Genomic DNA, 24,892 nt, shown 5'->3' with positions numbered 1-24,892 from the left:
AAGTTTAAAAAGGAAGGATAATTCTCAAAGAGCTAAGGTATAGTGAGTTACAATAAATGGTATGTACTTGATTGTTCCAGTAGCAGCCTAAACTGAATAGTGCTTTGCACAGCCCTTACCATTAAGGTATAGCCAAGGCTGGTGAAAGGTGTTATGTGTGACTAGAAAGAAGGCAGAGAGAAAAGCAGAATGCAGTTTGATGGGTTTTAAAAACGAAAACTTTCGGAAAAGAAAATTTTCATTCACCATGTTATCTCCCAAACTATAAATGCCAAGTAAAGTATGCATTATTATTAAACATGCAAAGGATGTGACATTTTAAAGGGTCTGAGTAAGGGCAGGAGGTTATGACATGAAACAAATGAAAGCAAGGTCACATTATATATAATACATCTAATTTATTAATCCTAAATTTAGCCCTGTTAATTTATGGGCCATCACGTATTATAAACTAGACCAAAGTACAGAGTGAATAACTGAGTCTAATCTTTTAGCTACTTCTAGAAGAAGAGTCTAACTAAATTGTACTAACTTTATAATTCAAAAATGTTATATATTCTGATGAAACAAGAAAAATTAAATACTCTATGTAAGAATTTGGGGGGGGGGGAATCACTTTTCCTTTTTCCTCCTTCCTGTCATAAGAATTGTCAGTAACCAAAAGTACCTGAGTTCAATTCTCTTTTGCAAATTAGGGCAATGAAAACAACAGGATCTCCACTTGGAAATCAGTTTAGAGGAAATACATTAATTACTATTATTCCATTTACTGGACTAGTTCATTCTCTTTGAATTTCTCCTCTTTAAGTTGGAAACAGCAATTATGTCTGTTAAGAATGGGTAATATCACAGCTGTAAGTAGGAAGACTCAGAGATATTAATTCTGATGTGATTAGTTTGTAAATGTATACATGCATTTCATACTTTCAAAGAAAACCTGATTTATTTAAAAACAGAATGAGATCAAGTTTTAAAAACTATGTGTATCAATATATTTTACGTCGTTCTTGCTGAATCCTTTCCTTAAATGTTTTGTAAGCTAAAGTTTGTTCACTGTCAAAAAAAATTTCAGAATGAAAAAACTCGTGCAGATAAAACAAAAGTTAGGGTACATCATAGGTGATTTTTATTTTATTTCCACATTTGATCAATATATGTATCCACTTAGGAGAGATTGTCTCATGCATAATAAAGATCCCAAATTTATGAAAGAAGTGATAGATGTAACACATGTACAAATAGAACAGTGAGACTGAAGACAGTGACACAATATTAATGTTAGTAAGTACTTCAATACTTTCAGTATTGAAAAACTATATTCTGTGATATTCTGGGTCTCTTACTAGGTTTCAGCTCAGTTAATTTAATCACATAGAAATGTTCAACGACTAGCAATACAGACATTATACAAACCTGTCACTACTTTCACTGAAGCTACTAAAGATATGGGCATATATATTTTTTTTAATAGAAAAGGTTTCACAGTGAGAAAAAGACATACTTAGTTTGTTTATTTTTACCACGATTTTCAGTAGGACAGTAAGTGCACAGTGGGAAGGAAAGCTCATTTTCAGTGTGTCAAATTTCTGCTTTAACACTGATTAGTCTGATTTATTCCTAGATCTTTGCTTTATATAAAGTTCCATGCTTCATATATGCAGATTTAGATTTTTTAAAAATGCAAAAATGTGTATGTTTTAAATTAAATGGAATATTTAAGTTGGTTAAATAACGCTTCCTATTTACTTACTATTCAGGATCTGAAACAAGGTCCAACGCTTTCATCACATCTTCTAGAAGTGAATCAGGTATGAATCCATTATCTGGAAAAAAAAAAAAGAAAACAACTTGGAATACGAGTTTACCTCAGATTCCAGTGAAAAATCACATAAAATGGATACAAAGAGTTAAGAAAGAGCATATTAGGTTTATTTTAGGTACAATGCCTATTATTTTTATTTATTTATTTATCCTCACCCAAGGATATCTTTTCCATTGCTTTTCAGAGAGAGTGGAAGGGAGGGAGGGAGGGAGGAGGGAAAAGGGGGGAGGGGAAGGGGGGAGAGAGAGAGAGAGAGAGAGAGAGAAACATTGATGTGAGAGACACACTGATTGGTTGCCTCCTGCTCATGTGCTAACCGGGGCTGGGGATTGAGCCTGCAACTGAGGTACGTGCCCTTGGCCAGAATCGAACCGGGACCCTTCAGTCCAAGGGCGGGTGCTTAATCACTGAGCCAAGCCAGCCAGGGCTATAAGAAACCTTTACCTATGTGCCCCAGAAAACTAATATAAGGGAATGTCTAATAGTTTTCTGGGGCACATTGGTAAAGGTTTATTTTCAAGGTTAGTTTCTGAGAACTCGAAGGAAACCTTAAAAGCCAAACTGCTTCTTAAAACATGCTTACAAATTTAAATGATAGAATTTTTTTCTACTTAGTTATAATATTTAATAATTAGGTATATCTTTCAACAAACAATGTGAACCTTTAAATTTCCTTTAAGAAATCAAGTTAAAATAATTATTTACCAATAATTTCCTTTCATCACAATGTTATTTAACTTTTTGAAGAATGTTAACGCTTCACTGATACTTAGATAACTGACAATAACAAGAAAAGATGTCCTTATAACAGCCTTGATTTAAATAAAAGCCATAGATTCAATGGGGAAAATTCAAAATTCAAGTGCAGATATAGAATCAAATGCTGAAAAGACTAGTTTATGGAAAATATTCCTTTTCTTGGGCTTGATAAGGAAACAGCAACGGCAAATGGCCCAATCTCTAATGATGCAATAGAATGTGACACACAAAAAAAGCTTGCAGGACAGTCTGAAATCACAGTAGTTTTAAACAAGCAAGTTGTTTATTCCCTCAATTTATGGTACCTGAGTTCTTCTACCCATTTACTCATTCCTGAAGACTGTCCCAGCTTTAAAGCAACTTCTAACACAGTATCCTTTTCAGGGATTAGACACTCAAAAAGCAAGCATGCCATGGAGAACAAGATGCCCAAAAGCCCCGCTTCTATAATCAAATAAAAGAATAAAGTGTAGCTGCTCTTTCAGGATGTGGCATGTACTCTATCAGAAAGGAAATAAAGTAGTTATGACTTAAAAATGGTATTTTCTTAAACCTCATAAGCAGATGTTTATCCATTTAGTCAATCTTAGCCTTTACTAAAAGGCTAAGATTGAATTTTTAAAAGTGAAGGTTTAGAATAATTCCAATTTGTCAAATTACCAATAGTTTGAAGTATAGCCAATAAAGAACTTGTATCAAGCTCCATAAGGCTAACTTTGATGAATTTGAAACAAGAAAAAAAAATACTTGTTTTACTTAAGTCACAGTCAAAAGCTAAGCATCTCTAAATGTAAAACAGGTGTCATTTGGCCACTAGCAGACAGGAGCTCCTGTGCTCGTGGGCTATCACGCAGACCCACCTGACCCGACAGAAGCATGTGGAAGTCCTGTTCTCCAGGAGCAGTGGATGGCTGCGGCCTTATCTATTCTCACCATAGCGTGAGACTTGGCTCCCACCCCCAGGAAAAGCTAACTATCTGGATAAAGACACAAACAACATCTAGGAGAACAACAAAGTGCTCTTCTTAACTCAAGCTAAATATCCCAACACATTTTTAAGGTACCTATGAGATTTACACCTTGTAAATACTTTCTAGAGTCCAACAATAACTATACCAAGCCAGTGACTCTACATTTTGCACATACAGTATTTTAAAACTAGAGATTGTAATATAATTTCCTCAATACCTCGAAGACTTTACCCAAGATTAAAAGAGGAGAGCTGGAAACTGCTTACCTCTTTGAAACATTTATTTTGACGTTATTCTTTAATCATACCATATCAAGAAAATTTCTTGATAAAATTATTGAAAAAGAACAGAATCATTAAGTCTAAAACCAGATGAAACTGTAGCACTTAGTCAACTGATTCCTTAAAGAATAAGGAATATGAACACAATGATGATAAAGACCGCAAAAAACAGCAGAGGAAATCTAGGGGAATACAATTGGTTGACTAGTCAGCAGACCGAGGAAGCACTAAAAGAAAAAGTAGAACCTGAACGCAGGGGTAAGTTAATCACATTCATATAAAATGGGCTTTTACAGGCTGGGAAGCTTAGAGGAATGGGGACCCTGAGATGGGGAGAACTAAAGAAGGCACAGCAGTTGTGGTAATGGTAAGCAACTACTGTGTAAGTATTAGGATACAGTTAAACTGTGTTTTAAAACATTTGAAAAAGAGGAAAAATGCTGTTTGTTTAAAAATAAGTTTTTGGGGTTTTTTTTTAAATAAGCAGATTGTAAAAAGTGCCCAGCTCCTAGAGGTGGAGAAGAGAAATACCTCAGTGCAAAGGAGTAGCGATGCAGTGGAGTGAAAATGAGTTAGGTGAGTTTGTAATTTCTTGGGTTAAAAAACCATAATTGTGCAGATTCAGAATTATAGATTTTTACAGACAAAGAAGTACCTGTCATGGTTTCCATTCTGAAAGATTAGGGAATTCAAGTGAGAGCCTGAAGGGGATGCCTGTCAGATCCGTTTTAACTGGGGCACTAGCTAAACTGGGTGCTGCAGGGAGAAAGCAAATGTTAGGAATTAACAGAGGGCAAGAAACAGCTTATGAGGAGGCTGGGGGGAGGGGGGGCAAACATGAGACTGTAACATTTTCAAACCACTGTAGGTGAGAGAGAGTAAAGCTTTTTGGGAATAAAAAAGAAAATCAAGAGCTAGTTAGGGAGAACTTAATGCCGTTTGTTTTAGTCAAATAATTAATAGTTACTGTATTTTTACTAAATGTTATACTTTACCTATTATTTTAATATTTTAATAATATACCTACAATTTAATCTCTTATTGAAAAAAATGTGACTTTTGCCCCTAGGCAAAATTAAGACATTTTCATATTTCTGCTTTCTTTGGTCTCTTTGCCTTAGTATTACTACTGGTTTGCTCAGCTGGCTCCCAGTTGGTGAGGAGCTCCTGGACGGCAGGGATTCTGTAAGTCCAGGGCCTAGCACAGTGCCTGACACAAGTATCTGCTCATTACATTTAATTATTCGAGCTAGTCTTCACTTCAAGTTTCAACAAACTACCCTGTTCACGCACTAAGGTTTTTCAAAAAGAGCTTTATGAATTGAACATATGAAGTTCAGAAAGGAGTAGTTAATTTATGGCCTGTCCTGGAGAACCACTTCTGTCATGTGATGGAAAAAATGCAAAACAAACAAAACATGGTGGTAAGATACAGAAAAACTATGGCTGGGGCAGCACGAAAGAAACAGTGATGACAAGGCTATACAGCAAGGTGAAGAATGGCAGTGAAAAGAGAGGAAAGGGAAGCAACAAGAGTATAAAGAAGAAAATGTATCATTTAAAAAGACCAGAAAAGACTGAATTAAACAAAAGTAATTTCTAGATAATGTCTATGGATTGCTATAATTGAAGCAACCTATAAGTAAAATTATTCTTTTTTGTTGTTGTTAATCCTCGCCTGAGGATATATTTTCCCACTGATTTTTAGGGAGAGTGGAAGGTAGGGAGGGAGGTGGAGAGAGCGAGAAAGGGGGGGGGGAGAGAGACATTGATGTGAGAGGTACACATTGATTGGCTGCCTCCTGCACACGCCCTGACCAGGGCCAGAGATCAAACCTGCAACCCAGGTACATGCCCTTTGACTGGGAATTGAACCTGCGACCCTTTGGTGTGTGGGGCGATGCTCCAACCGCTGAGGTTAAAAAATGCAACACAATGAAGTCATTCAGACAGAAGATAGCTCTCAATATATTTTAGCCACTTTAAAAATAGTATTTAAAGGGCTCCTTTTAAATCAAACTATGTATTCCTGGCTCAAATAGGGTTGCTTCTTTAGATATAATTCTACAAGGGAGAGAGAATAAAAGAGAAAGACAAAAACCCACTAGGTGTAGGGTGAAAACCTGTGTTTGTTTTAAATTCCATCTATGTAGAATCCTGTGTCTTTGGACATTACTGAATAAGCTCTACGCCACACATTTTTAAATTTTTTATAAATCGACAATATGGTCAACTTATTGAGTATCTGAATAACCATGTAACGTAGATATGAAATCCATTTCACAGATGAGAGAACTAAGGTTAGGAACTTGCCTAACATCGCACAGTTAATGAGTGCCAGAGATGGTATTTAAATCCAGGCTTCTGACAGCAACTGGTGTGCTTTTAGCTCTCAAGAAGTTACAAACTGTCCATAGGTTGGTTTTCTTAAGAACCAAAAGGTAATAATAATCCCTGCCTATCTCCTAGGTTTAAGGTAAGGTTTTAATGAGACCATACAGGTAAAGTGCTTTATAAATTATACATTCCATGCCAAGCTAAACATAATTATTATTATTTTTAGACAGGCTCCTACTTATAAATCAGGTTTATGTTTCAAAAGATCATTAATAAATCACCTGCTTAGAGCACTGAAAATGTAGTTTCATAGCAGCAATGCTATAAATGGTGATTAGCCTGCATATATCCATTTAATTCATAACACACCTAAAGCATAGTGCTAACAGTATTATTACAGGTCTCCCCAAATGGCAGACACATGAGTAGCAGCCACGGCAGGAGCGATTAGGCACAAAAATACTCATGGGTACCAGAACTCAAATTCTCTTTTCTTCAGCTTCCCTCTAGGTAAATTATTCTACAAATATTCTGAAAAGGGTGACAAAGAACAATTGTCCCTATACCAGCCTTTGCTAAATGGAAAGTGGAACTACCCAGAAGCTTGTAAGGACTGTTAGCATATTAAGTGTTCTGAAAAAGCCTGATTGGTTAAATCTTGAAACAAGAGCATCTATGTTTGGGGAGAAAAATAAAATTAGATTAACAGATTAGTTTCTGAGTGACTAAACAGACTAAAAATGGAAAATTATTTTTAACCCTCCTTATTAGAGTGAACTATATAGAGCTAAACCATAACAGTGATATAGATGAAAAAGTAGCATTTATTTTCTTCATGACAAGTCACATACAGAAGGAGAAACCTTTCCTGAGGTGGCTGAACAAGTTTTAATTGCTTTCTTCTTAATCCAGCTTAGAATCCTAAATTGTCACATAAAACTATATAGATGAAAATCATTTTACTTAATTAATAATTTTGTTTCTCTAGTAAAAACAAGGCAAACTGATTTTCATATGTTCTATGAGGACTCAATTCTGAAAACTTGTAACTGATTATAAATAGTTTTAGTAATGTAAGAAATTTGGTAATATAAGAAATTCTAACTTCCCTTGTAAACTGGTAGGGGAAAATGAATAGTACAAGCCTGCTGTCTCATTAATGATCAAAAAATTTTTTGCAACAAGCAAACAAACAAACCTTTTGTTTATGACAACGGTATCCTACTTTTAAAACCTCAGATTTAGTATCTTTGTATTCTTGATGGATTTTTAAAAATCAATGTTCTAACATTAGCTTTTTTGAAGTTCAGGTCTCCTATCTGTGAATATTCCTTGATTTGAAGGCATTTCTTTATGCCTTTATTTAATAAATTATTATCACTTAAGATATTTTGATCATTTCCTTGTATGTACCCCTCCTCAAGAAACTCAATTTTAATTTCAGTTCTAAAATTTTCACCAATGACACAGATGTAGGGGTATCTAAAAAGGCAGATCACATGAAAACCATATGTTTGGTTTTATAATGGTTTGTGGTGGCTACATTGGGATAAGAAGATGCTTGATATCGTAGACAATCACTTCAAATCAAAATTAAGCAGCATATTAAAACCTGCCTGGAAACTCTGGGAATATATACAGTTTATCTGTCATGCCATCCTACATACTTCATCTTACAAGATTCCATTCTGGAAGGGTTTTATATCTCATACTGTAATTTATATTAAAATGTGTCCTGAAACAGAGCAAGCACTTATATATATATGTGTAGGATTGCAAAGTGGTACTCCCCATTGGAATATGAGATGTAGAAAAGGTGGGCACCTCGAAGAAGGTTTGAGATGGCAGGAAAAAAATACATAACCTTAAATAAATCCTTAAGAGGGAATGCCACAGGAAATTGCTCATTCTCTGAAATATACTTCTTATAAAATATAAATCGAATCCTTCACCATTAATTTCCTTGGTTATTCGAATAACCTCTTGCGTCTAGCATTACCTCTCCTTAGTAAACACTACAAATTATTTTTCTTCTGCCCTGTCTTTCCACTCAGGTCAAACACTTTGCTGGCAATTTCATGCATATAAATTTCTAGCATGAAATAGCCAGCAAAGTATTTAATTTTACAAACACACACACACACACACACACACACACACACACACACACACACACACACTTTCTTCTCTTTTAGCTTCCATTTGCCAATGTAATCCTTCCCTGCTCAGGTCTTCATGATAGCTTGCAAATTAATCTAGGTTCAGTATAACCACATTTCTTTGAATGTTACACTCTTAACATCAATCTTGCCTGGCTAGGCATGGCTCAGCGGTTGAGCGTTGATGTAGGATCCAGGCGATCGGGGTTCGATTCCTGGTCAGGGCACATGCCCGGGTTGTGGGCTCAATCAATGACTCTCTCATCATTGATGTTTCTATCTCTCTCTCCCCCTCTCCTTTCCTCTCTCTGAAATCAATAGATATATTTAAAAAAAAAAAAAGTTTAAAAACAAAAGATAAAACATCAATCTTACTTTCATATTAACTTATTATAGTTTCTGAAACTATCCTTTAGGAAGTTTGGCCCTTAGCTCAAAATATATTAAATATATTTAGGAACAGAAATGATTTCTTTTTTATTTTTTCCATCAGAGGATTCAAAGTGGCAAGAGAATGATTGTAAGTTTGTCACCATCCATGACATAGTTCAATGTGCTTTACACAGCAATGATTCAAAGCTGTTGATTTACTCTAAGGCTAATTTCATTCAGTGGTAAATCTCTTTTACTTCCTATTAAACATTTACAATTAAATGTTACTAGGGTTTAAAGATTACTAAATTCAAGAGCAAAGAAACTTGTGTGTTTCTTAAGTTAGGGGGAAAGCATAGTTGAAGAAGCCAATTCAAAGTCAAATCAGCAATGCAAGTACCAATGAAACTGAGGTGTAGAGACAGAGAAACTGACATTTATAGAGTACCTACTATGTTTTAAGCACTGGGAAGGGTACTTTCCACAACATTTCTCATCTTCATAATGACTCTAAATAGGTCTCAGTATTCTCATTTGATATATAAGAAAACAGATTTATAGACCTAAAAGCAATTAAAAGTTATACTGATACTAAGATATAAGTGAATAGACATACTGTCATATAATGGCATATATGACGGTGATTCCTTAAGGTTTTAATGGAGCTGAAAAATTCCTATTGCCTAGTGATGTCGTAGCTGTCCTAGCACATGTTACTCATGTTTATGGTGATGCTGGTGTAAGCAAACCTACTGCACTGCCAGTAATGTAAAATTATAGCATATACAATTATAGTAGTAGGCTATCCCATCTAGGGTTGTATAAGTACACTCTATGTCTATACAAGAACAAAACAGAAATATCCTAATGACACATTGTCAGGATGCATCCCCATTGTTAACTGATGTATGACTATTCCTAGAAATACTGTGACTCAAATTTTCAGAGATGAAAAGAGCAGATCTTCAAGAGTAAAAAGTTTTAAGGTAGAATAAAGTGCATTCATAAAGATAATTGAGTCCATTCAGAATTCATAAGGACTTCACCGATCCAACAACTTAAACTTCTACATGGTAATTTACAATATAATTTAAGATATGATGAGGTTTTAAAGTAATACTTGAAAAGTCAGTGACTCAGCTATAATACTTTAGTTATATTATAATTAGCTAAGTACTCAAATGCAAAGGTGTTAAAACAACATAGCTAACAATGGACATATATACACACACACACATATAAATTTTCAGAAGTGTCTTTGTTAGTAGGTAGAATAGCTGAGCTCAGGCTCAAAAGAGAATCATAAAGATGATTTATATTACTCTTCCATAACTTCCTGGCACAATAAATTTTACCAAAATATTCTGGGGTGACATCAGCAAGATGGAGGGCTAGGAGTCCCCAATGCTTATCTCCCACATGAAAAAAAACAAAAACAAAACACCAATAAACAAACAACTACAAACTGAAGAAAACCAGCTGGGAGAAAACTCTGGACTACTAAGAAGTAGCAAAAACCCTGCAGAGTTAAAAAAAATCAAGGAAGGCTGCGTAAAAAAAGTACAGGAAGCACATTACCTGTGTCACCTCATGCCCCAGTCAAGAGCAGACTGGGACCAGGAAGGTTCCCTTCAGAGGAAGTTCAACCACAACAGGAAAAGGAGAACCCCAGCAAGCCTTATTCTGCTACAGAGGCGGCAGCCTTTGTTACAGGAATCTCCCACAGTCTTCACCAATGCTGATCTCAGCTAATGGAGCTGGCCAGAGCACACCCCTTTCCCCTCCCCACCCCTCATATACTCCCAGAGGCTGGCACTATCACTGCAGTGACACCTGCCTTCAGGGGCCCCATTCACTGATGTGCCCTGATTTCGGTGATGGGGAGAACAGAAAGACTCCAGCAGCTTTCACTTCTGAGGATCTCAATAGCCTTACCTGCTTCTGCTATACACAGGGTCTCTGAAGTATCCGCCAATAAAAGATCCCTGCAGTATAACCAACGTTAACCTCAGCCAATGGAGCTGCACAAGACCACACCACTGTGCCATCTCAAGACCAAAGATGCTGCATCCCACCCAGCTGGCAACTCCGCACCCACCTCCAAGTAGAAGCTCTCCCCACTGAAACCAGTCCAAAAAGGCTATAAAATTATAAAAGGTGACTGCAACCTCAAGGGCTCAAACACCAATGAAAACTCATGAGAAACAAAATAAAGCAAGGGACATAACACCGCCAAAGGAACACTATAATTTTCCACACACACACAAAAGGCCCCAAAGAAATGGGGATTTGCTAGTTATTTAACAAAGAATTCAAAGTAGTTCTTTTAAGGAAGCTTATAGTGAGAGTCAAGAGTACAAAGATGGACAACTAAATGATCTTCAAATAGATAAACAAAATGAAAAGTTTAACAAAGAAATAGAAATCATAATAAAGAACTAAACAGAAATTCTCAAGCTTAAGAATACAAAAAATGAAATAAAAAATCCAATAGGTAGCTTCAACGGCAGGCTCAATCAGGCAAAAGAAAGAATCTGTGAGCTTGAAGGCAAATATCTGAATATCATTAAGTCAGAGAAAAATAAAGAATTCAGAATAATAAAAAAGTGAAGAAAGTCTAAATGAATTGTGGGGTAGCACAGAGAATAAGCATATCTGCATTATGGGAGTCTTAGAAGTAGGAAAGAGGGAAAAAGGAACAGAAAACTTACTTAAAGCAATAATGAGTGAAAACTTCCCAAATCTGGGGAGAGATATGACCATCCAAGTACAGGAAACTCAAATATCCCCAAAGAGATTCAACACAAAGAGACTTTCACCAAGACACACTATCATCAAGCTCTCAAAAGTCAGACAACTAGAGAATTTTGTAGGCAGAAAGAGAAAAATATTCATCACATACAAGGCTTAAAGACTCCACCAAAAAACTGTTAGAATTAATAAACAATTAAAAACTTGAATTATACAAGATCAGTATACAAATATCTGTTGCATTTCTATAAATTGATAAACTATCAGAGAGAAACTTAAAAATTAATCCCATTTACAGTGCTTGAAAAAAAATAAAATACCTAGGAATAAAATTAATCAAGGAAGTAAAAGACCTGGACACTGAAAACTATGAAACATGGATAAAAGAAACTAAAGACACAAATAAATGGAAAGCTATTCCATGTTCATGAACTGAAAGAATTAATCGTGTTAAAATGTTCATACTACCTAATGAACACAGATGATAAAATCCTCAACAAAATACTAGTACACCAGACCCAGCAATACATTAAAAAGATCAGAAACCATGACCAAGTGGGATTATTCCAGGGAAGCAAGGCTGTTATATTTGCAAATCAATAAATATGATACATCACATAAACAAAATGAAGGACAAAAATCATATGATCATATCGATAGATGCAGAAAAAGCATTTGACAAAATCCAGCACCCATTTTGATAAAAACTCTCGGCAAAGTGTGAACACAGGAAACAACGCAACATAACAAAGGCCATATACGACACACCTACAGCCACATCATACTCGATGGTAAAAATGAAAACCGTTTCCCTTAAAAACAGGACAATCCCAAGACAGGAATGTCCACTTTCACCACTCTTATTCACCATAGTACTGGAAGTCCTAGCCACAGTCATCAGACAGGAAGAAAACATAAAAGGTATCCAAATTGGAAAGGAGGAAGTAAAACTGTCATTATTCACAGATGACATGGTATTGTACATGGAAAACCCTAAAGACTCCACTAAAGTACTACTAGATTTGATAAATTAATTCGGCAAGGTAGCAGGATACAAAATTAACATCTGAAAATCGATGGCATATTTATACACCAACAATGAACTCTTAGAAACAGAAACTAAAAAAACAATCCCATTTACCATTGCAACTAAAAAAATAAGATACCTAGGAATAAACTTAACCAAGGATGTAAAAGACCTGTAATCAGAAAACTACAAGACACTGAAAAAAGAAATAGAGGAAGATACAAACAAGTGGAAAAATATACCATGTTCGTGCGTTGGAAGAATTAATATCATTAAAATGTCCATATTACCCAAAGCAATCTATAGATTCAATGGAATTCCTATTAAAATACGAACAAATATTTCACAGATCTAGAACAAATATTCCAAAAATTTATATGGAACCAAAAAAGACCCTGAATAGCTGCAGCCATCTTGAGAAAAAAGAACAGAGCTGGAGGGATCACTGTACCAGTTATCAAATTATACTGCAAAGTCATTGTAATCAAACAGACTGGTACTGGCACAAAAACAGGCATATAAATCAATGGAAAAGAGGCTCCCAGAAATAGACCCATACCATTATGGTCAATTAATATTTGACAAAGGAGGCAAGAGCATAAAATAAAGATAGTCTCTTCAATAAATGGTATTGGAAAAGTTGGACAGGAACATGCAAAAAAATGAAACTGGAACACCAACTTACACCATACACAAGAATAAATTCAAAATGGCTAAATACTTAAATCTAAGTTGTGAAACCATAAAGATCCTAGAAGAAAACATAGGCAGTAAAATCAGACATCTCATGTAGTAGAATTTTCACTGATACATCTCCTAGGGCAAGGGAAGAAAGGAAGAAATAAACAAATGGGACTTCTTCATCAGACTAAAACACTTCTGCACAGCAAAAGAAACCATCCTCAAAACGCAAAGGGAACCCATGGTTTGGGAGAACATATTTGCCAAGGATACATCTGACAAGGGGTTAATTTCCAAATATACAAAGAACTCATACAACTCAACAAGAGGAAGACAAACAATACAATTAAAAAATAGGCAAAGGACCTGAATAGACACTTCTCCAAGAGGACGTACAGATGGCCAAGAAACATGAAAAAATGCTCAGCGTCGCTAATCATCAGAGAGATGCAAATTAAAACCACAATGAGGTATCACTTCACACCTGTCAGAATGGTTCCACCAACAAATCAACAAATGACATGTGCTGGCGAGGGTGTGGAGAAAGGGGAACCCTAGTACACTGCTGGTGGGAATGCAGACTGGTGCAGCCACTATGGAAAACAGTGTGGAGTTTCCTCAAAAAATTAAAAATCAAACTGCCTTTTGACCCAGTGATCCCACTTCTAGGAATATATCCTAAGAATCCTAAAACACCAATCAGAAAGAATATATGCACCCCTATGTTCATATCAGCACAATTTATAATAGCTGAGATCTGGAAACAGCCCAAGTGCCCATCAGTAGATGAGTGGATAAAATCGCTGTGGGACATTTACACAACAGAATACTATGCAGCTGTAGAAAAGAAGGATCTCGTACCCTTTGGGACAATATGGATGGACCTGGAGAATATTATCCTAAGCGAAATAGGCCAGGCAGAGAAAGACAAACATCACATGACATCACTTATATGTGGAATCTAAACAACTTAGTAAACTGATGAACAGAATAGATTCAATGACGTGTAAGCATGGATCAAACTGACAAATCTCAGAGGGAAGGAAAGGGGTGGGGCAGGGGAAGGAGAGGTTAACCAAAGAATTTATATGTATATATGCATAACCCACGGACACAGACAATCGTGTGGTGAGGGACTCGGGAGGGGGTTGGGGGGGCGGGGGTGGAAGGGGTCAATGTGGAGAAAAAGGGACATCTGTAATATTTTGGACAATAAAAAGAAAAATAAGTAAAATTAAATAAACAAATGGGACTACATTAAAGAGCTTCTGCACACAAAAAGAAACAATAAACTGAAAAAAAGCAACCTAAAGAATGAGAGAAAATATTCCCGAACAATATATCTGATAAGGGGTTAACATCTAAAATATATAAAGAATTCAAAGAACTCAATAGCAAAAAAAGCAAATAATGCAACTTAAAAAAAAAGGGCAATGGACTTTGATGTGTCACTTCACACCTGTTAGGATAGTTCGGATAGCTTTTATCAAAAATCCAAAAGATAAATGTTGGTAAGGATGTAGAGAAAAGGGAACCCTTATACAGTATTGGTGGGAATGTAAAAAGCACACCCATTAAAGAAAACACTATGGAGGTTCCTCAAAAACTTAAAAATTGAACTACCATACGATCTAGCAATCACATTCCTAGGTATATATCTGAAGGACTTCAAATCTGTTGTTCAGTGATATCTCTGCATACCCATAGTCATTGCAACATTATTCATGATAACCCAGATATGAAAACAACTTAAGTCTCCATCAACAGATAAATGGATAAAGAAATGGATTAAACACACACAGGCACGCACACACACACAGCCGCGCGCACACGCACTATTCAGCCAGGAGGAATAAGGAAATCTTGTCTCTTGTAACATGAATGGAATTTGAGGGCATTATAAAAATGGAAAGAAATCAGACAGAGAAAGACAAATACCGTATAATAATATTTACATGTAGGATCTAAAAGAGCTGAATTTGCAAAAACAGAATGGTGGTGACTAGGGCCTGGGGATGGGTTAACTGGGAAGATATTGTTTAAAAGTAGAAACTTGCAACTAATAGAGAAATAAGTTCTGGAGAGCTAATACACAGCATGGTGATGATGGTCAATACAGTTTTATAAATTTCAAAGTTGCTAAGAAAATAGATCTTAATTGTTCTGACTATAAAAAAGATAATTATGTGATATGATAGTAGGTAACACTTCTGTAGCAATGATTTTGCAATATATAAATATATAAAAGCAACACACTATATACCCTAAACTTACAGACTGTTATATATCAATTATATCTCAAACGATATTTTAGTAGAGTTGTTTATTTAATAAATAAATTAAAAAAGGAAATGACTTACTTTTCAAAGAGCTTGTTCACAAAGTAGTATTTTCCCATTTAACAATGACTATAAAAAGTGAAGATTCAGGTAACCATAATTCAGTACCCCAAGAAACATGAAAACCTCATACCATGTAAGAACTTGATGAGCACTTAAGTATCCTTTTTTGTTTCCATTTTCACATTTCCCATTTAAAATGTTCAAGAAACACAACCTACATTTCATTCAATAATCCAACAACTCTTGTGAATAAAACTCAGGTCAATATCAAGCTATTTCAAATATATAAAGATATAAAACACAGAATTTATGTTAATAAAATTGATTACCTTCTGGATCATAGGTTTGAAAAACTCTCCTGGCTTGTTCTGAAGGAGCCTCAGGGGCAACCAAAGCCATATCCTGGAAAGATAAAAAGCATGCCATCAACTAGGTACAATATTATGACATTAAAAGTAAACAAAATAAATATGAGACTATGGTGAAGAAATGATGACATCTGCAGACAGAATACTTTGAGTTATATTTATATCATAGATTAGTGATTTATATCATAAATCACGAACTCTCTGGGCCTTAAAAAATGGGAATAATTCTTCAACTATAGAGAATTGTTGTAAGAATGACATGAAAAGCTTTATATAAAAACACTTAAAGTCTAATATTACATAGGTAATTACTAGCAAATGCAATCTGCAAAAATTAATGACTTACACATTTGCTTTACATTATTGTCCAAGCAAGAAGAAATATTACTTAAATATAACTTAAAATATACTCTAGCTTTCAAATATTTGAGAATTAAGTCCAGAGGTATATGCTAGCAAACAATTACATAGCAATGCATTAGAAATTTATTACTTTAGGGAGTATGCTATAACAAACCTAGCTACAGATCAACAATCAAGTTCTGCATGTCCAGAATTTTCATTTTTCTTAACTCCAAGGAAATACTGAAAAGGCAGAATTACTTTTTTCCCCATGCAACTAATTCTCTACCATGACTAATTTTTTTACACAGTAGACCATGTTACAATTTATGAAAAATAAGCACAGAATTCAGTGTTATCTTGGATTCTTCACAAACCTTTACTCTATATATTTAAACTGTTAGGACATTCTACTACTTGACTAATATAAATCTAGACTCCAGGCTCCAGACATTTTCCTCTATCCACAGCTTTAGTTTAAAGCTTTGTCTAAAGTTGTGTTCACTCAGACAAACCACATCAGAGAGCAAGTTCCCAAGTATCCCTTTTTACCATCTTGAATCTTTTTAAAGATGCTGTGGGGTATAAATGATAAATACAACTTAAAATGCTGTTCCTCCGTAGGAACAAATTTTATAAAAAATGTAGTAACTGACAGCCCACCTTTACCTCAGAGATGAAGGAAAAAACTGTAAGAATCAATTAGAGTCGTTCTCCCCCCACCATGAGACTAGGTGCCTGAGTACTCTAACAGTATGTTCAGCTTACATGGGAATATAAATCAACTGGAATGGGGATCAAAACAAGGCAATGTATGTAAGCTCTTACACAGTTTTTATACATTAAGAGATAAAGTAAAAAATTCTGGTATTTTACAACATAGTAAAATTCGGTCATGTGTATTTATTTCCTATTTGCCATCCCTTAATAGCAACTTTTAGGGTCTACTTTTCCTGCATTTTCAATATAATTGTGTAGAAAATATGCATATCAAGTGACATGTTTTCATCTGGCCTTTCAATGTCTTTCTGATTTTATGATCCAGTCCTTTATTGATGGATACTTGGACTGTGTCTAATCTTTTGCTTTATAAACAATGCTGCACCACATAAACCTGAACATGTAATTTCAAATGTGTGGTGTTGTATCTGTAAGACAGAGTACCAGAGTAGGCTTGCTGGGTCAAAGGAATAGTCCATTTATAATTGCGGTAAATATTGCCAGATTCTTGGGTTATGTTTGTTCATTTAACCTATTTTGAACAATATTTCTTAAAACTCTTTCCTTTTTCTAATATGTCAGCAATATAGCCTTAGCTCTATAATTAACTTTGTATCAAAGCTAGGATTGCAGCACCAGCTCTCAGCTTTAGGGAATAATAATAATAATTTAGCATCTTTTATCACTTCCGAACCTTAATTGCAAAATTTTCTACATTTATTCCACTATAAGCTTTAGGTCCCTTGACTATTTCCAATCGTACTTCTTTCTTTTTTTAATTTTTTCCTTTAAACGACTTGGAATTTGTGGATGAACACTGTGACTGAAATTCTGGCTGAGAAGAAGGTATACAGCTGTGCATGACATTTTAGGAAGAGGGGAATGCATCGGGGAATGAGATAAGCCTACAGTCATTCATTGTATTCAACCATCTGTTGCATTTCAACCTTCCTTTGCTACCAGTAAGTGATAAGGAAAAGACTGAAATTAATTTTAAAACATTACTTTGAAGTTTCTAAATATTACTTAATACTATGATCAAAATAGAGGGAAAGGGAATATTGTTTTTCTTGGCCAATAAAACAGAAGAATTTTTTTTGAGGGAAGAGGTAGCAGAGAATATAATTGAAGCATTACTTTAATACTTATAAAGTTATGAAAAATTATCAATGTTTATAAAATTAGGGGAACAAGGAAGATTCCAGTTTAAATCACAGAAAAAGGTTTACATCAAATGCTCCAGCATTAAAGATAACAGAAAATGCAGGAGCCCCCCAAAATTTAAAGTCAACTACCTGATGCCTGTCTCTAAGTTCTAAGGGCTACAAATAAAAAATACAGTATGCTAATGTAGAAAGGAATTAAAGTAGACTTAATGAAAAGTTTGCCACATATCTCTTGCTTTGGTTATGAATATATAAAAAGGTTAGGCTTGAGAAAATATGCTAGTATTGTTGTTTGAATAGGCTATATATGCTGGCCCAATACTTGAAACTTGGGCAAAACTGATGGACTCTGGTTTAACAAATACTCATTTAGAGCAGGGCCTGATATTTTTTTCTGTAAATGGTGGCTTGATTTGGCCTGTGGCCCATGGTTTGCTGACCCACAATTCAGACAATACAGGGGTGGGTAAAAGTAGCTTTATATTTGTGAGTATACAAAATAGAGTTTATTTTTGTCTTATTATATATTCTTGTATTATATATTTTTCCATATGAACTGTAAACCTACTTCGCCCACCCCTGTATATTATATGTCTTCCCCAAATGCTCTAACACTTATTAAATATACCTTCTTTTGGATATATCTAGGGATATAAAAATGTATTAATCATCTTAACAGGTTTTACAAAGAAGATATTTTGGTGCTCATCTGAGAGAAAATTCTAGCTAGAAGGAACAGAATAGACAAAGGCAGGGAGATGTGAGTAAGCACAGCATGTGGAGGAACTGAAAGAGTTGAAGAGGACTGTGAACTGTGAGAGAAACAGTACTTAGGAAGGGAAATCAGTTTTAATGGAAGAATGAGTTTGATTTTGAATATTCAGAGTCTAGAGGTGATGGTTAAACATCCAAGTAGAGCACATGGAGTTATCTTTTTTTTTAACCATTTTTGTTCAATTACAGTTGACATTCAATTATTATTTTATATTAGTTTCAGGTGTACAGCTTAGTGGTTAGCCATTTATGGAGTTATCTTAATGCCTGGCACAGGATGAACACGCCATGGTTGCCAGTTGTATGCTTCTCACAGGCTAGGAGAACTAGGAGATTAGGGTAGAGGACCTACCAGGTAAGATACTGAAACAGCTGAAAGCAGGTTACTTCAAAGATGTCAGAATACAATATTTCCAAAAAGGAACTTAGATAACTTATTGGTTGAAGTTTAGATGTTTGAAACACGTATATCAAAACCCTGTATGTGAGGAAACAACAAGAAACCTATACATGAACTACCTAAACAGAAATTCCTTTTTTTCCTCCGAAAATACAAAACAGTGGTATTGGTCAGGTTCCATATCGTAAAACCATCAACTATAACTGTCATTACTAATAAAGCAAATTATGTCTTAATTAAAAATACATCCTGCTTTGCTCCTTTGGTATCAGTGATATGCTAACAGCTATTTACAAAACTCCTTAGAAATTAATTGTTCTTAATCATACCAGTTATTTTAAGATGAAAAGTAAGTACAGCATTAAAAAAAAGATTGCAGTGAATTCTAATAAACACATTCCAAAAGTTTTCATCCACATATCAAAAACAGTACAGTTTTCTAAATTGATTAGTGTTGCTTATTTTGAGTACTTAAAGTGATTTTAGATTACTGTAGAAAACGATCTCTTAATTAAAAGCTTGTTTAAACTTCTTTAAATGTTTCTAGGTGAAATAAAAAAGTTACAAAACCACTTTCTATTCCCTTTGAAGTGTTTCACGCTGAACTCCTTTTAACTTTCCAATCTGATTTAAAATTACAAATTCCAACCCTAATTTTTACCAATTTATTTAACTTAAGCACTTCTGAGCAAGGTTTCTAGTTTAAGATCTGTAGCAGAGCCTGGCCGGGTGCGGCTCGGCGGCTGAGCGTCGACCTAGGATCCAGGAGATCAGGGTTCAATTCCCAGTCAGGGCACATGCCCGGGTTGTGGGCTTGATCAATGACTCATCATTGATGTTTCTATCTCTCTCTCTCCCTCTCCTTTCCTCTCTCTGAAATCAATAAAGATATATTTTAAAAAAAAATCTGCAGCAGAATGATCCATGTAGCAAATTTGGTAATAAATTAATATTAAATATGTTTCATATTAGCGTAGTAAGACTGAACAGCAGTAAGCGCAGAATTCCATTCAATTGGGAAAGAGTCCTTTACAATCTTAGCAAAATATTTTAGTGAGAGATATAATTGCTATATTTTTTCCTCACAGCACATATAATGATTTAATTATAAAGGATGAAGTAAAAAAAAAACTTTCATGTAATAACTGTGTAAGTGTGAAGAACAATATGAAGAAGAGGATTCTAACCCTCAGATTTCCCACTTCCAAGGCTTAATATAGCAAGAACTTTTAGATTACATATTTAATATATTTTCAGCATATAAGTATCTACACACCCATAATGTTTTAAATACTGTCAAGCTTATTAGATGGTAGAGTAAGACCTAGTCTGTACTAATCTGTATATTTAAGGTCACAATTTAATGGAAGAGAGAAAAAATATGCTACTATATGCTTATTTCCATGAATATCATTAAAATTATCTTAAGAAAATTACCTTCTAAAAAAAAGTCAAACATACATTAATCCCCCACCCTAAAAAAACCTGTTGAGATTCTAATGATGTAATTCCAAGTTATCTAAGTCAGCAATGCTGTAAGCATTTTCTATTTTTCATCGCTAATTACAGTACTTAGAAGAAATTTTCAATGTGTATTGTACCTGAAACTCTTTTAGGCACCCCATTAGGAAATGATCCTAAACATAAGAGTCAAATATTTAAACACTGTTTTAGTTAGCTATTTAAACTCTGATTTACCATCAAAATTATTTTTACTCTAAAAGTAGTTCTCCACATTATTCAACTATAATCAGAAGCTTTTATCAGAGGAATGCTAGAGCAAAGAATTTCAATTCAGCCAATTTACTGGTCAACAGGGACTGCTAGACAATATAGCTTTTAAAATATTTTATCTAGCCTCACCCAACTTTCCTAAATTGGCAAAGTGCTATAGAAGAGAAGGGAGAGAAATAAACCCAAACTGTAATGGGACTATCTAATAACCTACAGTCGTGAAACAAATCTCTTTTTCACGTAGCTCTGTCTGTACTATCAGTATAATTATTCACTGTTCACCGTAAACCTTTTAAAATGTTGAAACGTTAGCTAACCTTCTAAACATCTACTGAAATATAAGGAAGGTCTGTGTTCCATTTGTTGGCTAGGTATAAGTAATTCACTACTAGAAAGGTCTTTAAAGTTTATTCACTATACTTTTCATCATTATCAAGAGCAATCTGCTGTCACGAGTATTCAAAAAACCTCTAAGAGCCTTATCTAACTTCAGGTGATCACGCATATATAAATTACATTTTAGCTTGCAGACAACATTTCATGGTGCTATTAGGAGCTCTTCCAAAACAATAAAGTTAACTAGTATATAACTTACCTTTAAACTTTAAGTAAAATTTCACTAAATCACTTTATAATATGTTTCATTTTGACTCTTTACTCACTAACTATACTTATGAAAGTAATTTGGGAACTACTATCAACAGATTGTTTTAAAAATGACCAAATGTTCTCAAGTATATCATGTTCTTCAGTGTCAATGTAAGACACAACTCAGTTAATGCCATCAATTCAAAGTAGGTGGGACACTGGGTTTTTTTCTTACTCTTCCATTATTTCCCAAACAATGTGGAAAAGTCCCAGGCTATCTCTACAAAAGCCCACTATGTTCTACCAGCAAAGAAGTGAGGGTAAGAAACATAAATTAGCAAAGCCCATCAAGGTTCTTTCTCCATAAAAACATAAATTCTAAATGTACAAGTAGAAATAATGAAGTAGGAGGAAAAGTCTCCAACAAAATGATTTACTATAATCATTATAATTATTAATACTAATGAATGGACTTCTTTTTCTCCCTATTACTATAACTGTACAACTCACTTCAACAATCCTCCAGCTTTTCTCAACTGATTTCCACCAGAGAATTAATCTCTAAGGCCAATGGTGTCCACTTTGTGTAATGACTCTCCTATGCACTAGAATCACATTCTGTATTCTCTCATGTATATGAAGAATTAGGCAGAGAAAAGCTGTTAGCCTTTTAACTACTGCACTGCACTAAGAAAACAAGTTACATAAACCATTACTCTCTGGGCACATGAAGACCTACATATTCAAGAAAAATATCTGACTTTTTTAAATGGTAAAAGTTAATGTCATACAATTGCCAGTGTAAAAGTCAATCTGAGAGTCAAAAAGTTCCCCCTTATTTCTAGTAAAGATGTTTTATATCATTTGAATTAATTTAAACTTTGTTAAATCACCTGAACACAAAGCAACCCACAGTGATAAATAGTATTATTGATCTCAATCCCTTGTGCTTCCCTTCCCTGAAAGATTATATATAACTGCTTGTTGCTATGGGGCTGGAAATACTTTTCTGTGGGAGGTGTTTACTTCCTGTCCCCACTGACATCAGGTTTGGCCAGGTAACTTCTTTTGGCCAGAGAAATAAAAGCAGAAGTGACATTATGCTAGCTTCTAGAAGAAGCTTTAAGTGCCATCTGTAGTTCTGCCAGGTGTCTTTCCCTCTCTGCCAAGAGAACCATACATTCCCGTCAGAGGCTGCTCCTTCAGCCCAGGTCTTAGCATGAAGCACATGGAGCACACCTGCAGCCAACATGTAAAATAAGAGAGAAAGCAGCTTTGGTGTATGTGTTTGAAGAGGGGGGTATGATGGGAGTGGTTGTGCCCCAGTACAGGCACAAAGAGGGTATGTTGTTTGCAGGGAATTTAAATACAACAAAACTGACTCAAATTCTTTTTTATGATCATCAGATGCAGGTAAATCTACACAATTTCATGGGGTGGACTGCTCTCATTGCCCCTTTTTGAATACTACTGTATAAACTACTGAAATTTTAGAGTTGTTACTTCAGTAAGCTAGCAAAAGGAAATAAAACTGAATATTCTGGCAGGAGCTTTATTTTGCTTGTGTCCCATGTAGTATATCTGCTCTTCCTGTTCTAGCTGGCCTACCTTTTCATCTCATCTCTTCCTTCATGCTACTCACTGACATTGGTTTTAACAATACAAGCTGCATACAAAGAAATCTCCACATATACGGACTTCACATGTCTAATATGAAAATGAATGCATAAAAAAGATGATTGAAATTGTAGCCCAGCTAATACTAGTAATTTAAATTTTGTAGGTTTGGATTAGTATTAATGGAAATCGAGAGATATCCCTAACCCTACCTCCCCACCCCCACAACAAATCTTACCTCCTTTTCCACTATTTTAAATAAGGTCTGACTGTGAAGAAAAAAAAACAGTCACAGTATTCAAATGTCTAATATTTTTATTAGACATTTTATAAGTTTTATCATAGCATCACAGGGAAGTTCTTACTGTTAATTAAGAAGGTTTTCTACTTCTATGAATATGCTTCACACTCATGCCTTGGATATCCATGTTTAGCCTTTCATACCAAGATATACATGCAAATATAGTATAGTGAGATGGTTTGGGGATAAATGTTTATTCCATGTGGTCCTGTGTCTGATCCCTACCTCTGCTTCCATCTTAATCTTTTAGCACAACCAGTATGGTTCAGCCATACTGAACCAATTACTGTTCTCCACATATAATATGAACTTCCACATTCCACATCTCTCATCTTTTTGCTTCATCTTTTCCCAAGCCTAGAAAACAACCCTCATTTCATATAAGTCTAAAAGTTACCATGTCCTTTAATTCAAGTATCATTTCCTCTGTACCCACTTCTCCCTCTTCCAGTCTCTATTCCACCCTAGTAAAATGACTTCTTTTTTGTTTTCCTAAGGGACAGAAGTAGTTAAAAGCTCAAGAGTCAGAAGATTTTAACTTAACGCCTGGCTTTAGTACTCATTAGTATGTAACTTTGGAGATGTTATTTTTCACTGGCCCCAGACTATAAAATGTAGATGGAAATGGTACTTACCTCAGAGGGTGACTTTTAGGACTAATGAGGAATGCATGTAAAATGCTTAGCATAGTGTCTGACACATAGAAAGCACTCAGTAGATGCAAAAATAAACTACTACAATGTATTATTAATCTCTGCATTTCAACAGTACTTAGTATAATGCCAAATGTTTACTATACTAAGTACTGTGGGGAAAAAACAGATGAATCAGGTAGTATCACTGATCACAAGATGGTAAGAAGCTGGAAGAAAGAATAGGAGCAACAAAGGAGAGAGAGACTCAGCAGTCATCACACAAAAAATGTCAAGGCTGGACCATGAGTGCTGAGCAGGACTTTGATCAGCACATTCTTGGCCAAGGATAAAATAAATAAAAGCTCAGAAAAATAAAATCATACTGTTAACACTTCCTATCATATATTAAATATATGATGTGAGGCCTTTTACCTTATTCTGCTATCAACTCATTTTGCTACAATTATTTTTATCAATAATGGATAGATAGCTAGAGGTGTCAAATTATCAATACTGATTCTAATTAAAACTCATAGACTTTACTCATGACAGAACACTTTAGGCCCTTCTATCAATGATATTTTACCTTGTTTAGACAATTATTTGAGTTTTACTGTAACAAAAAAAATTATAAAAAAACAAACTCAAAGGGAGAGAGAGAGACTACTTTCAGTAAGCAGGCTAACATCACTGACATGATTGAGATAACTAAGAAAAAGGGAAATTCAGAAAATTTACAAAAACC

The 24,892-nt window shown here is 34.9% G+C and overlaps 1 protein-coding gene across 2 annotated transcripts in view; it reads right to left on the bottom strand.

Moving 5' to 3' along the window:
- MINDY3 (MINDY lysine 48 deubiquitinase 3) overlaps nt 1-24,892 on the bottom strand; it is a 106,161-nt gene that overhangs the window by 9,900 nt on the left and 71,369 nt on the right. For both annotated transcript variants that reach the window (XM_016203932.2, XM_016203933.2), the window contains 2 exons: nt 15,832-15,904; nt 1,751-1,823 (listed from right to left, as the gene is read on the bottom strand). In XM_016203932.2, coding sequence (XP_016059418.1) covers nt 1,751-1,823; nt 15,832-15,904 — 146 coding nt within the window. The remainder of the gene's footprint in view (nt 1-1,750; nt 1,824-15,831; nt 15,905-24,892) is intronic.

The sequence above is a fragment of the Miniopterus natalensis genome, chromosome 1 (genome assembly GCF_054644295.1).
Source record: "Miniopterus natalensis isolate mMinNat1 chromosome 1, mMinNat1.hap1, whole genome shotgun sequence".
In the NCBI taxonomy this organism is placed as follows: domain Eukaryota; kingdom Metazoa; phylum Chordata; class Mammalia; order Chiroptera; family Miniopteridae; genus Miniopterus; species Miniopterus natalensis.
This window is presented reverse-complemented; position numbering and strand designations above follow the sequence as displayed.